The sequence below is a fragment of the Carassius auratus genome, unplaced genomic scaffold (genome assembly GCF_003368295.1).
Source record: "Carassius auratus strain Wakin unplaced genomic scaffold, ASM336829v1 scaf_tig00216123, whole genome shotgun sequence".
NCBI lineage: Eukaryota > Metazoa > Chordata > Actinopteri > Cypriniformes > Cyprinidae > Carassius > Carassius auratus.
In genome coordinates this window covers 172,620-188,549 of record NW_020528421.1, presented here as the reverse complement: position 1 = coordinate 188,549, position 15,930 = coordinate 172,620, and the positions used below count along the sequence as shown (strand labels likewise).

Here is a 15,930-nt window from a genome sequence, read left to right as displayed (position 1 = left end):
TCCCTATATGTAGAATTTTTGGGCATATTATGTCACAATTTACTTTAATTTTGCAATCATCACTTACATAAATTAACTATAGTGTTCTACTAGTAAAAAGAAATATCAAAGACTATATCTGGTGTTTAAATAATTTTTGGTTTGACTATATATATATATATATATATATATATATATATATATATATATATATATATATATATATTTAATATTTTAATATCTAAACTTTAGCATGTTAATATCTAAAATGAATGATTACCACTTATCTGTCTAAATATATAAATGTATAATAAAATAAAAGCTTTGTATATCTGTATATATATCTGTAAAATATATTTGTATATATGTATTCAGGGATTTACATTTCTTTAAAAAAAAGTTAAACAAAAGGGAAATATGCATTGGTTTTCCATTGAGTAAAACAAGTGTCCAACACACATAGCCAGGGAATAATTTGGTATTTAATAGGTTAAATGACCACTAGGTGGCGCAGGGTTAAAGCGTGCTAGTCGTAGTTGTGTTTGCTCAGCGGCGCCCCTAGCGACGGCCCGTCACTTACAGTGTTGTTACGCCCCTCATGACCGCCGAGCAGCCAATGGGCTCCGGGAGGCAGAGTTCTCCCTGTGGCCGCCATTAGAGAAAGGAATCCATGAATTCAAATGGAAACGAGAAGGAACACAGACCGATTATACGTTTTTAAATGAAAATGAGCCATTTCATGTAGTTTCTAGTCACCTTTCGACGTTTCTAACGCGGAATGTTTTTCGTTTTTAAACCGCTTTCGGTGGGGATGGAGGTATAAGAGAGTCGTTTTTAAGCTAAAACCGATTTTAAGCCAAGGGGGAGGGGGGAGAGTTGCCTCTTTTGGCTCTCCTTTTTTCTATTTTAATAACACATTCCTCTATTTTACATGTAATCTATTCCCTCACAGCCTCGTCGACGGTTGAGGCCGTTCTTTTTTTATTCTAATTCGGGCTGAACGCGGGAGGCGCGAGCGATCGAATGGGGCTGTTGAATTCCATTCCCCCACCGATTGTTTAAAAATAATTCCGTTCACATTCGACTCGAATTCGGAGAAACGTTCTTTTTCTTTTTCCATGGAAAGCCCGGTGATGGGATGTTCGAGCGCGCAGTGAAAGGATGAGTTCTTGTTTCGTACCGAACGGGGCCAGCTTGGAGGACTGCCATTCCAATCTATTCTATCTGGTAAGAGATTTAAAAACTAAAAGGAAAAAGCAGCCATTTTTAGCCGCCTAGCATGCTAACATCAGCCCCAGTGGAGAGAGAGAGAGTGCGAGTGAGCGAACAGGATCGGGGCCCAGTGTATGTGTGTAATTCAAACACACGCTGCTTGTTTATTTGCTTATTTGTAAGCTTTTCTAAAGAGATTACATGTTTGTAGTGTTTTGCACCAGATGGCTTAACGCAAACCGGCTGTTTGTTTTGAGTTCATGTATTTGTAAATTGCACGTAACGAAGAGTGTTGGCAGAATGAAAGTTAAAATTTCCCCTTAGCAGCACTTTGTGCAAGTATAAATTACTCCGGTCATTTTCATTTTTAAAAACGTTATTTTAGGAGTTGTGTAAAACAAATCGTTTTAGGCTTCAGTTCAAACTCCATGTTCTTATGCACGGGGGTGTTTACATGTTTACACGCTGCTCTGCAGGCTTATTTCGGGTCATTCCCTGAAAATGTGCATTTCGTTTCTCTCTAATGAAGTTTAGCAAATTAAAAACGTTTCTTTAAGCATATTTTAACAACATACATTATTAATATTTTTACATTTTAATCTTTTCCTGGGAATGGCCTGTGTTTTTCAACTGATTGCTATATTGTTAAACATGTATTATTGATTTAAATTTAGTTTTATACTTATTTATGTATAATAATAAAATAAAATCGTTGACACGTCGTCTATTTAATAAAATACTGTCTAAAAGTTGTATCCCGTGCTTAACTGTTTCCATCTTAACTTTACCTTACTATAATGATGTGAAGTTCCATAATTAAGTTTTTTTTTTTTGTCAATGACAATTTTCTTTCATTTTGTTTTTCAGTAGTCATTGTACTTTAATTTGTACACTAAGCTGCCAATTATTGGAAACTTTATATTTGTAAACATATCTGCATTAAATTTCCCTTTACATTAATAAACATTTTGCAGTGTCATGACCTTGAGCCAAACTCTAGAAAAAGCCAAATTAACCTGAAAAACTTAGACTTTGCATTAAAGGCATAACTGTATTCCTTTTTTTTTTTTTGGAGGTGAAACAATAGTCTGTTTATGCTTAAAAAGGATGCTTAAAAGCTTACAGAAATTACACTTTTATGGAATCACCCTTTTAGCTGATAGTTTTGAAAGATTTGATGCATTTGCATTAATCGCATGAGCCACGCATCAGTTGTTTGGCTTAAAATAACCAGTGCTGGGTTTGGGGTTTACCTCATGTGCAATAAGAGACATGGAGTTTGAAATAGATGAGGCATTCCTGGAGCCTGCAGGGTTGTTTACAGCACTTTTCTGCTCGCTAAAACACACACACGTTTACACACATGCTGACGTCCCATTGACTTCTATTGTTTTTAGATTAAGCCAATTATAATTCCTGTGGACCAGCCCTGCATTTTTAGCTTTGTAAACAGGCGTTATTTGTTTGGTGTATGCATGTTTTGCTATATTTTACTTTTTCAGAAACGTGTCCTTCACAGCAAAACAAGTACACAGACACACTCACGTGAACAGTGTCAAGGCCTTGTGGTGAATTATATAACTTCAGCTTATCCACTTTAATGCCTGCTGTGTTTTATTACTGCCACAGCACAATCTCTGATATTGTCTGAAGATGGATGGCTCCACTGAGAGCTTGTTTGCACACTTTGTTTGAATGTATTGCTTGATGATTTGAATATGAATAGTTGCAGTTTTCCAGAAACTCGTTTGCACTCTCAGTCTCGGAAGAGGCTGTTTTTTTTTGTTTTGTTATTTAGTTACAGGTGTGCCAACTTTTTTCCGCATTTTTTTTGGTTAGTTGTGTGAAATGTTTAGATAATAAAAGCCTCACTGTATGATCACGCAGAACAGTCCATCTGCATATTTCTGTGTACATGTAAGCTCTTAAAGTGTTTGACCCCGTTTTGTTTTGCATGGTGTAAATTTAGCACAACACTGTAAGGCTCAGCTCATGGGAAACTCTCTCTCACCTCAACACACATTTGCTGCCTTATAACACAAACTTGTTTTTAAGTTTTAGTGCATAATATTAGGCAAGCAGGTGGAGCAAATATGATTTTGAAATTGAGCAAGGAACTTTAATAATCCTCAGCCAACATCTTTTTAGCCAACATGATTTTATTAATGTTGGTTTATTTTCTCTCTCTTTTTCTCTCTCTGTACATATATATATATATATATAGTTATATATATATAAAATATATATATATATATATATATATATATCTAGCATAGCGATAAGAAAATGCTAGAGCTGTAATGTTGTTGGATGCACATTTTCATGCAATAAGTTGCAGATAAACTGTGGCTTTTTGAGATTGATATTTCACGTTTTGTTATACTTGGATTAGCGAAGTAAGTTTTTGGGATGCACCGATATATCATTATAGATATATCAATATATATTGTTTTAAAGCTATCGGCATATCGGAAATGGCATGAAAAGGGCTGATACTGATGGTTTATTAATTAACTGTATGGAGACAATGAATTGCATGATTGTTGCATAATCAGTGTTTTTCTCTGGGCAAAATAATTAAATACTTGCCAAAATAAAATCACAAAATATAGTTTGTCAGACAGCGTAGTATGGCCTAAGCAAAACATGGTGCTGTTTTATAACCAGTGAAACGCTCGGCTGAAAATTAATTCTAGGTAAGTTGCAATGGGAATGCACTGCGTTAGAGTTTATCCGAGGATATGTCACCAACCGCCAAGCTTTAGGCCTACATTTAAGTGAAAATGATTGGCTAGTTATATGCAGCGCTTTGTTTGAAACCACAGTAGAACATGAATTCACACTAGGACAGATCACACACCTGCAGCGTTTCTATGAATGGAGAATACGGAGTAAAAATATATAGGCTACATAAGTATATTGCACTTAAATCATTAACAGATTAAGAAAACAAAAGCAAAAAATTGCGCTGAGTTCCGGATAATTGTAACACCATTTTCTTTATTTTGCAAAAGCTTTACAGTTTTGAGTGATGTTTTGCTTCCATCTGTATGACCATAAATTAACCATAACAATGGAGTGATCGGGTTGGTGCCTCACATGCACATACAACAATTTTTTTGCTAATTTGTCATCACAGTCTGTTCATTATCAAAGTAATATACAGTTAAAGAAACATAAAAAGTAACACTGCTCAATTTAAATAATCGGTATTACAGTCTGTGCCATTCAGTGAGATCAGCGCACTACTTCGATAATGTGAGTGATGAAAACAGCCTAGTTTAGCATTCAGATACGTTGCGAATATGGAAACATTTGGATTTGTGCTGAAAGAGAGAGGTAGGCTTCAGTGTCGTTTTCAAATTAATAATAATAAAATGCAACTACAGCCTAATTTAGGAGTAGCCTTTTTTTTAATCCATGCTGATTTTTTTTAAATATCTTAAAATACTTTTGGTCTTTGGTAAATCTAGAAAAGATGATGCTGTATTTGCTATGAGTGAGATCAAGATTCTTTTGTTTTTCTTTAAATAAAACTTAGTCTTTTGTGTGTAAATGAAACACAGTGCTTTATGCAAGTGACTAATATCGGTATCGGCCAAAAGACAAAAATCCTATTGGTGCATCCCTAGTCATTTTGTTTGTGAAAATCTTTTGAAGATTAAATCTTTCAGTTAAATGGATTGAAAACAGTCACAGTTTTTATCTTGAGTGCATGTGAAGCTATTTTCCTGTCATTGGACGGTCTCCAGGGGCCACTGGTCTTTGAGCGCTGATTGACTTTTTTGAGTGGCTGAAGCTATGTGAGACAGACACTATTGATAAGAATCTCTCGGGAGCGAGAGCAACAGAGAAAAGCGTCTGATAGTTTGGGGCTGTGAGATGGAGTGCGTCTCAAGGAGGTTGTTGGGTTTGACTTCACCTGTAGCTCAGCTGTTTGCTTTGATTCTCACAAGAAGCATCTGGTGTCATTCCTGGCAGCGCTTGGAAGACTTTTTGTAAAACTTTCGTGTAAATGGGAGAGAGAGGAAGGAGAGATGTGACAAATGATGAAGTTATGTGGAAGGCCATGACCCAACGAACCACTCAAGTTTAAGTGGAAGTCAAAGGAGCCAGATTTTTAAGCCAAACATGACTCCTGCCCTTAAAACACACACTCTTTCCAATGGTGTTTTTGCATATTGTGGTTGTTTCTAATTTTAGACCATATTAAATTCCGTCAAAAAAAGAGAAGAAAACCTTTTTGGAAAACAAGAATGTTGTGCTGGAAAAGTGGAGTGCTTCATGAGGCTGTTTACTTTCCTCTTACATGTCTGCCAATTTCTTCTTATGCTTTTAAGGCTATTCTGACTTTTTCCCCCCTCGTCAGCTGTCAACAGTCTAAACTTCGACCTCTAGATTTGTCCCATTTTTAGTTTCAATTAACACGTGTGTAACAGCTTTTACTGCTGTATACTTTTTTTTCTGTACATCCTCTGCAGATGTTCTCTTTGCATATTTTGCAGGTGTTTGATCTGCACTCCTAAGTCAGATGAAAATATTTTCCAACAGCTGCAACAAGTTTCACTTTGCAACAAATGAACATTATTGTGAACATGACGGTAGTGTAAATAACGGTCATTTTCCATCTCTGGTTTTAACTGCCAGTGCATATGAGAAAAACACAAATCAAATTTTAAGCTTGCCATTAGTAAGGGTTTATAGATTATAACAATTAATGGTTGTTTTTGTCCTGATCTCTTTATAAATGCAGCCGTCCACTTTATGAAAGCTGAGGTCTGCATGACCTATCCTGCCATGTCAATTAAGGATGTGCATAACATAACATCATTTTATTTGTTAATTTGCCCTCATAATGTGGTTGTTTTTATTCCCTTCAATATTTGTTTCCATGTATTTATTTCAAGTCTTTCTTTTCTATGCTTCTCTCATTGTTTTTCTGATCTCTCCTATCTGTTTCGAGTATGGCTGATCTTACAGCGGATCGTTAAGGCAGGATTAACTCCTGGGCTGGGGTCCATTAAGTATTTCATAGCTCGAGTGCTGCTGTTCCAGAGTCTGTTCCATCACATCAGTGCCGTTTATCTTCGGTCTTAAAACCAGATAATAGATCAGCACTAAGACTTTTAGGAGCTGCCAAATGTGTGTCTTTTCACAGTTGGTGAACTGCCCTACTGACAGAAGCTAATGCAGTCTCTCTTTCTCACAGGCTGATTTGACAGGGATAAAATGGAAGAGGTACGTGTGGCAGGGTCCGACCTCAGCGCCCATCCTGTTCCCAGTCACCGAGGAGGACCCCATCCTCTGCAGCTTCAGCCGTTGTCTGAAGGCGGATGTGCTGAGCGTGTGGAGGCGGAGCCAGAGGCAGGGACGCCGAGAGCTCTGGCTCTTCTGGTGGGGTGACGATCCCAACTTCTCTGATCTCATCCACCACGAACTGACAGGTAAGCTTTTGAGTGCAACTTTGACAACCTAGGGAGCTGCCCACCAAGATAGCATATTTGAACATTGTCAATTGGTGCTTTAATATCAAGTTAATATACACATAAAAGAGATGTTTCAAAGGACTTTTCATTAGAGCCAGTGAAACACAGTGAGCTGCCTACCTAGATCCTGTATAGGCAGCTCAATGTGTTTCACTGGCTCTAACGAAAAGTCCTTTGTTTTGTGTTTTTCAGTTTCTTTTTACCTTTTCGCCCACTTTATCTCTCTTTCTCTATCGACTGTGGTCTCTCTGAAATTCTTCCTCCTTCCTCTCTCACACCCACACACTTTTTGCGTGTGCATTTTAGTTACTTGTCATCAAAATGTGCCTCAGGCCCAAGCAAAGATCTTCGGTTATTGTTTCTATAGTCCCAGTTTAGCAGTCAGCCTCTGTTGCTTGCGGATAAACCTGAAAAGTATGCCATAAAGTTTATACAAGCTACAATATTTTCAATGTTTACAAGAACTGTTAGAGTGATAAAAGTGGATCAAGAGCCTTCTGTTGTGTTTGAACCGACTGGTCTGAAGGTGTTTGATTCATCTCTGTTGAAGTGATCACCTGTATATCTGTGCGACAGAAATGATGTGAAATGCCTTTATAATTGTGTTTTCTTTTAAGATCAGTTCTCGCTCTGCTAACCCAGACCTGAGGGTTATTGTTGGGTTAGTGTTGCATTGTATGAAACCGAGCAGCAGAGTCTGTGTGACGGTGTCACATCTCATCCGATGTATGTGAGTGCAAATCCCTCGGTTTGATGAAAGACAAAAGAAAGGAATAGGAAATATACAAGAAGTTTGGCTTTATTTTTATTTCTTAAGCTCTTTGGAGGATGGAATAATGAAGAGCATCGAAGCATGAACGAGCAGAAAGCATCATGGATGTCTGCGGAAAAGATTTCATTTTCCACCTTTCTGTCCCCGTTTTTTTTCTTCTTTCCTTTATGGACATGTCCCATCATTATTCATGCCTTCTTTTACAGTGAGAAAGAGAAGGAAAGAAAAATAGGATGATATCAAGAAATAGGAAGAGGCCATTTATTTTTTTTCCTTTTGTCCATTGACCCTCCCTCATTACCGTTCATTGTGCCAGAGGAAGGACAGAAATGGAGCCTCATGGGGAAAAGAATGACCAATTCTCCCATTCCGTAATATCCCTCTCCACGAGAGATATTGCTGTATTTTTCATTCGTTTGTTGAGATGCCATTGCTATAATGGCTGCATCCCAGTTGTGCTTCATGACTCTCAAGAGGAAAAGTCAAGACACGTGCTTCTCTCTTCCTCTTGACACCTCTTGTTTATTTCTTCACTTGTTGGTCTCCAGAGCTGTGGGAACCCTGTAATATTAAGGAATTTTCAAAATGGTGAATTCTGAGGTTTGGATAAGTAGTTTTTAGTGTGAAATTTTTTTTTCAAGTTGAACCCTGCTCCAGTATATTTATTTGGTAAGAGATTGCTGATCTTAAATAGCTAGAAAAGTCAAGGAAGACTTTTAATTACTCATAAGGTGTTGGCAAAAACTATCTGAAGAGCATTGATTTTTTTGCAGTTTTATTTGATCTGAGTGCTAATCCAGATTTTCAAATGTCGCATTAAGATGTGTACTTTAAATTTGTTCCTCTTGTAGGCATCTGTGGTTCTCTGTTTATCTAATTCAGGATCAGATAAAGTGTCAAACAGCCTGTGTTTCAGGACTAAATGTTATGCCTGCGGTCGTCTTGAGATCAGCAGGGTCATAGCCACTTGACCTTCTCTCCTTGCTACAGACGTGTGAACCTGCTGCTTGTTCAGCATCTATCGACACACACTTCCTGATGTCTTTCTCACAATCACACATGCAGTCGTCTTTCTGCCTGGCCCTTGTACAAACACAGCGGAGGCCCACGGGATGCAATAAAGATTAAGCTCTTAAGACATACACATGCGTAAATATATTCGCCTGTGCTGGAGTACAGAGCACCTGATTTAGATCCCTACTGGCACCCTGGCAGTGAAGGTGTGAATCAGTGAACAGCAGGTCCAGTGAGACTTTCAAGGGAATAGAGAGAGAATGAGAGATGGCACTACCACGTCTCTTGTACGCTTCACTTGAGGAACACGTGTCTCAGAAGGTTTCAAGAACCAAATGAATGGGCCGGAATTCATGTGTCTTGCTGTAACTAAACCTTGTGCCAGAAATTCAGCACAGGAGAGTGTTTTTTTCTTTTTCTTTTAAAACTGTTTACACGTGGTGTTAACTTGCATCTCAAATACATCTCTTGTGAACACTTATCACATATTTTGGCAGTGTTACTTGATGCTGATAGTCAAAACATACGCTATTGTTCAAATGATTTGGTGTCGGTAATATTTTAAAAGTGTTTTTGATGTCTCTTATGCTCACTAAAGCTGCATTTATTTTAAATAAAAAAATACAGTAGTATCTTTTTAGCACCATGATTAATCTACAGTTGACAGGTGATCTGACCAGTCATAACGCTGAATCTGCTATCTTGTCAAAAAACAAATCAGACAGGAGAGTAGATTAACAAGGGCTGACTTAAACTTGAAAGATGTTGTGTATTGACGTCTTTACATGGTTGGAATAAAATACATTCTGATGTTCATTAACGTTTATTTCATTAGCATAAATAAATTAAACTGAACCAAATTTCAGGTACAGAAACAGTGTGAGAAGGGACACAGAACCCGCACTGAGACCACTGTTCTGTGTGCTTGCACTTGCGCTTCAGATGTGTGTGCTGCATGTAAACAGGGCGCAAGTTCTTTCTGTTCCTGCAACTAAATCGTTTTGAATCACATTAAAATGTGAATGCAGGAATCATTAAGCAGAATCAAAATGCATGCGTCTGGAAATTTGGAACTGGTTTTTGATACTCAACCCTAACAGTTACTAAGGGTGGCGGAATGCATTAGCATTTACATTACAAATACAGTGTGGTCACATTATTTTTTTGACTACCTTTTGAGTGTGGTTTGTTATGCGATCCACAAACGTTTTGAACTGCATTTACTCCTGTAATCAGCTTTGCCCGCTTGTGATTGGATGTTGATACAATAGTGTAACTTAGACTCTTTGTCTGGGTCTGTTTCAGCTGTTTCAGTTTCGAATGTTGGTGTCTCTGCATGTTTATGCATCCATGTTTGTTCCCTCTCCCCTCGTGACAGCTTGTTAAAGTCTTAAAATTTAGCTGCAAGTGCCATTCCTGTCTGTTAACTAATCACTCCCATCCCAAGGGAAGAGCAAGTGAAGGAAGAACTTGACGGATCTTCTGAAGCCTCATATTTAATCACCGAGCGAGTGGAAGAAAACATGGAGTGCTGTTTCGGAGATGTAATGAGACAGGAGGCCATTTGGCTGATGTTTGAGAGGCAACTTTACCCGACTCTGAATGGAACGCGGGAGAGAGCCAATCCTAGTGCTCCGCTTGCTATGTGATGGAATGATCTGGAATAACTGAACTGCCATTGGAGTAAATGAGCATCTCCTCTGCAGACCACGGCTCTCTATTTTTATGTAAATGTCCGATCGCCTCCCCTCCCCCCTGCTGCTCTCTGTTCCCGTCGGTGGCGCTTGCTGATGTCGGTTCTATCCAGGGGCATCCACAGAACGAGACATGAATAAGGTCCTTTTTCCCTCCTCCTTTCTGTCTCTTTCTCTCTCCCTCCCCTCTGCTTTTCCTCTCTCTCCCTTTTGCCTCCCTTCTCTTTTTTTTCCCCTTTCCTCTCTCTCTCTGATCTTTTTTGCATAGAAATTAAGGAGCTGTAGTCTGTCTGTAAGGGTAATTGCTGTAGGGCTCATTTCTTCCTCATTTTTCCTCCTCTGACACTCGTCTGCTACACTCTCTCGCTCCCTCCCCCGTCTGCCAGTCTCCCTGTGGTGCGAGTTGTGCTGGCAGCTTCTCTCTCCCTCTCTTTTTCTTCCTGTTCTCTCCCCTCATCTCTCTCTCCCTCCTCTGGGTTTTTTCGCGAGGGCTACCTGTTTACCGCATAGCTCAAAGACAGCTGCTGGTGATACCCATTATGCTGGCTTACAGGCTTTCAGGCTATAAAATTAAAGCTCATAGTCATTCCGACATTTATTTTGTTTAAATGACATGTTTAAATTTATAATTTGCAAAAAAAAAAGAACTTTCCTAAGAGTATAATCTTTAATATATTGTCTTACAGCATAAGAAAAAATTTGTTAAAGATGAAGTGTGTGAAAATTGTCTCTTGAAAAATATTTGGTGCGTGTATTAGTTTGCGCAGTAAGTCGAGTGCACAGGGAGCCCGTCAGTCGCAGTAATTACAGATTGGCCTCAGAGAGTCCCCCACCTACATAATGGCAAAAGGTGGTGAAGAACACACTTTACTTAGTGTTTGTCTCGGTGTCACGTAGGCCATGACTCTTATGCATACTGGTGGTGTGCTTGCGGCTTGACTGGAACTGTTTGTCAGACACATGAGCCATGCATTTAAGAGCAAGAATCTCCTATTGGCAAGCTGTGTGTAGCGTGAACCCTCGGGCCACAGAGCGGAGTCGCTCAGAGAAAAGGTTCTTTGAAAACATGTTGGATCCCATCGACTCAGAGAGAACTGAGTGCGCTGGAGGAGATGATGTCTGCTTTTGCCTTTCCCTGACATCACTGCGTGTCTGAAGACTGTAGGGGTGTTCGAAAGTGAGATCATCCCAGGAAGACCACCATTTGTAAACCCTCGGCTTGCTTCAACCTTTGACCCATGGCTGGAGAGCTCTGCCTCCAATAGGAAATGATGTCAGTGCAAAAGGAAATAATACAAGTTCCTTTGCTTCAGAAGGTGTGCTGTTATCGTTCTCAATTCCCTCCGGACTTCCGCCGTTTCCTCAGTTTTAAACAGACTTTGGATACCATAACAGTCAAGCACCGTGATCAGACAAACAGACATTGTGCCAGATGCCTACCAGAAAACAGCATGGGTCTTGTACAAACACATTCTGTTTAGTGATAAAAAGACATTTCTAGGTCACCTGAAATTGGTGTTATTTCATTTGTTTTATTGAAGGAGAAAGATTTGGGTTGATTTACACTGCTGGTGGTTTGCTGCTCGCAATAACACGCAAAGCTCCTCTTTGTTCTTCTCTCCGCGCGTGTGAGGTCTGATTTGTATTTTTCCCCCTGTTAATCTTGTTGTGCCGTTTGACAGGTTAAGGGCTTTGTGCTGCAAGACTGTGTGTTATTTCTGTAATGCAGGGCTTTGGTTGTTTCTGTTGAAATGTGCAACTGCTGTTGTCAATAACAATCTATTTTATGCTCTTAGCGGTAATGATTGCAAACATCAGTTTACATTGTGCTTGAAAGTTGCTTGTGTTTGGCTTAATGGTCAAGACCTGCAGACATGTGAAATAGATCAATGACTATCTGTCCCTTTTAGCGGGAAGGAACCTGGTTTAAACCTATTCTTGATGGTAGTTGGACTGTCAATGAGAAGCATATTCAGAAGGGATGCACCAGTACTGAATTTTTGGGAATAGATCATTTTTAAACCTTTTTTCCAGGGTTCTTTAAAAGCAGAAAGTTGAAAAGAAGAGCATTTATTTGAAATATATATATATATATATATATATATATATATATATATATATATATATATATATATATATATATATATTATTTTTTTTTTTTTTTTTTTTTTTGTGCTGTCACTTTAGATAGAATTAATTAATTTTAGTGGCATATAAGTATTAATTTCTTAAAAAACAAAAAAACTGTCAGAAACATTGGTGACAAATTAGAAGCTGTAGTTTCATAATTTATGAAATATGGTCATAATACAAGAACTGGTAGATGTGTCATACATGGTATTGGCTTTAATCAGTATTGATGATTCTTTTTCCCATTAATCCGTCGCTGAAATACAATCACAATTTTCACTGCTCTGTGTCTGTGCTGCTGTCACTGTGATGTGATCAGACTTGTTCACACTGTCCTGATGATGCATTAACCTTTGTATTTAATTCTCCAGACCAAAGAAAAGGGGAGCCTTGCCTTCTCTTCCCTCCATCTTTATGCTTTTCTCTTCTCAGCATTTCTCTCTTCCTCGCTGTGCTCTCCTGTCATCTTTGGAAATAGTCATTAATTAGTAATTGAAGCTCTCTGGTCCTTGTGAGTCTCCGCTCTCATATTCAGAGAAAAAGAATAAACGAGAGCAAGAGAGAAAGAAAGGAAAGCCAAGGGCACAAGGAAAAGAGAAAGGGATGGAGGTGCATGCATATATATATATATATATATATATATATATATATATATATATATATATATATATATATATATATATATATATATATATATATATATATATATATTAGGGCTGTAGCTATCGAATATTTTAGTAATCGAGTATTCTACCAAAAATTCCATCGATTAATCGAGTAATCGGATAAAATGTGTTTTTGCTTAATTAAAGTGCAATATTAATTATGCAAGAGAAAATAAGACTCCTGGGTCTCTTAAAATGAACAACTAAGTTTCCTTTTTTATAATTTTTTTTTTTTCATTTTAAATGCATAAAATGCAATGCATACATCAAAAATAAACATTTAGTTATTACCAATTGCTTCTCTTTCTGTACTTGTACTGTGAACAATGACAATAAAGTTGACAGATGAATGAAGTGCATTTAAGTGCCATTCAGTTGGGGTCTAAAATAAAGCATTTTCTGAGATGCACATTAAACATTAAACACATAAAACATTCATTTAATTTATCTTTTAATTATTAAAAATTAAGCAAACTTAACTTTTTGGTAAACAAAGGGGATTTACTATTAAAAATAAAACATGAAAGAAATGTTGTGTGATTAAACCTTAAAAAACAGACCTTTATTTTGACGGCTTGACTTACCTTTACAGTTCTGTGTGTGATGTGACGCTAGTTTTACTCTCAAATCAAATGGTCAAATGCTCATGAAGTGACTGTCAGAGCAGTTGGCTTATTTAGTGAGACAGCACGCGCGTTTCAGTGTGTGTGATAAAGGAACTCGCGCTTCTGCTCCATTCATTAACAGAGACACGCAGAACATGCAGGATTGATATTTAAATAGACTGTTCCGGCCTAATATTTACAGATATTAGTCCATATCATGATTTGATGTAACTGCAATGACCTATTTTTGATTAATTCATTCAAAATCTGGCAAATTCCGTGCCATTCCGCGTTAAACTGTAAAATCCGTTTTTATGACTGGATTCCGCGATTCCCTCCGCGTTTTCTGCATCGCGGTAATCATAGGGCCCTAGTTGTGGAATGTCAGCTCTATCTTGCAATGGACAGTTGGACACACACCACGACATTCTCTTTACGTTTGTCCGCGCCCTCAAATCAAAACACTGCTGACTCCTTGCATTATGCGATTTCAGACTCCGCGCTTGTGTCTCCTTCCGCTTTGTGGGTAACGTAAACTCGCTGTGTCACAAGCATTGCGAAAGAACCTGACGTGAGATTTAAAATAAATTAAAAGAGGCTTCGAGGCAGAGGAATTTGCCTCGATCATTTTTTGTAATCGATTAACTCGAGTTACTCGAGGAATCGTTTCAGCCCTAATATATATATATATATATATATATATATATATATATATATATATATATATATATATATCACACACAGAGAGAGGGAAGACCGATTGCAGTAGAGGATGAAGATGAGCTAGAGCAAAATAAAGAAAGATGGGGGAAGAGACAACAGAGAATAAAAGCAGGAAGAAAGAGAAGAGGCTCCTGTAGCGCACGGTCCTGGCTCTTCCCTGGTCTGGCTCAATCCCTGGGGGCCAATGGTTGAGCAGACATTAATCTCTCTGTTTAATGACCCTACAGCTGATCTAATGACTCCTGCATAGGAACCTGTGGCTGTGGGGAGCAGCTCTACACTAAGGGGCAGGGCTCACTGTCCTGCTGTTATGAGCCCATGTGTCTGAGGGATGATAATATGGTGCTACTGCTAGTGATCTGAATAATACAGGGGACTGCTGAAAAGACCAGCATGTTGTGGTCAGGTTAGGGTAAAGCTCTGTATTTCTCACTCATTCTGCACATATGCAATAGTTGTGTTTTTTTGTATATGTGTATAAACCTATAATCTTAAAGGGTTACTTCGCCCAAAAATAAAATTGTTATTAATTACTCACCCTCATGTTGTTCCAAACCCATAAGACCTTCGTGCATTCTCAGAACACACATTATATTTTTGATGAAATCCGAGAGCGTTTTGACCCTCTGAGGTTATAAATACATTGTTAAAATGGTCCATGTGATGTCACTGGTTCAACTGTAGTTTATGAAATTATGAGAATACTGTGTGCTTTAAAAGGGGGGCCTATAATGCCCCTTTTCACAAGATGAAAAAAGTCTCTGATGTCCCTAGAGTCTGTATGTAAAGTTTTAATTCAAAATACTTTATAGATAATTTTTTATAGCTTGTTAAAATTGGCACTTTGAGCCAAAATGCATCATTTTTGTTTTTTCCCCTTTAAATGCAAATGAGCTCATGCTCCGGGGAAGAGGGCGGAGCATTAAGAGCTCAAGCTCCTGCAATACCTGTGCCAGCCTTTGCGAATAAACACTCCACTATTAGTATAAGCCTGTTATCTTTACAGAGAAAACACCCAGTCATCTTAAAAAAGTCAGTCATCTGATTGTATTGTGCATAAAAAAAAAATAACTTTATGAATTACAAGAGAGTAGCACAGCCGTAAAAAAAAAAAAATAATCAAATCCTCATGGTACCATACAAACTTTTTAAGCCCCACTTGTGATTATGAGCTTGACTAATTCCAGCAGTCGACTTCATATTGCTTTAATATGCAATTTTAACTCCCACTTTCCTATTCACAGTCATTTTGGTAGCACGTGAAGGCAGAATCAGTTAAAAAAGACAGACATTAGGCGTGTTTCCACTATCGAGCTAAGACCGGGTGTGCTAGTGCGTGCCAGGGCCAGTCGCGTTTCTACTGTCACTTCCAGGGCTTGATCGTGCCTTGCCGGGGCTTCCTCGGGGCCAACGGCCAGGGTTTTTTGGCCCAACGAAAATTTTGGGCCAAAGCGGGCCAGCTGGGGCTAGAGGAGGGGCGGAGTTTCTCCTCATCTAGAGAGCGTCAGCGCTGATCATTTCAGAAAGATAACAGCTTTAACACCAGCATTAAAGACGTTTTAAAATAAGTTGAGCTCAAAACTCACTCTTAGTTAGCAGCAAGTGTTTGAAATAACTTGATGCGATGTGGATTATAATCACTAAACAAGG

General features: G+C 38.3%; 1 protein-coding gene across 1 annotated transcript in view; it reads left to right on the top strand.

Annotated features, from left to right (window-relative positions):
* Positions 1-616: 616 nt before the first annotated feature.
* LOC113097143 (mediator of RNA polymerase II transcription subunit 13-like) overlaps positions 617-15,930 on the top strand; it is a 60,872-nt gene continuing 45,558 nt past the window's right edge. Inside the window, exons 1-2 of the mRNA XM_026262340.1 lie at positions 617-1,206; positions 6,401-6,635. Coding sequence (XP_026118125.1) covers positions 1,141-1,206; positions 6,401-6,635 — 301 coding nt within the window. The 5' untranslated portion in view covers positions 617-1,140. The remainder of the gene's footprint in view (positions 1,207-6,400; positions 6,636-15,930) is intronic.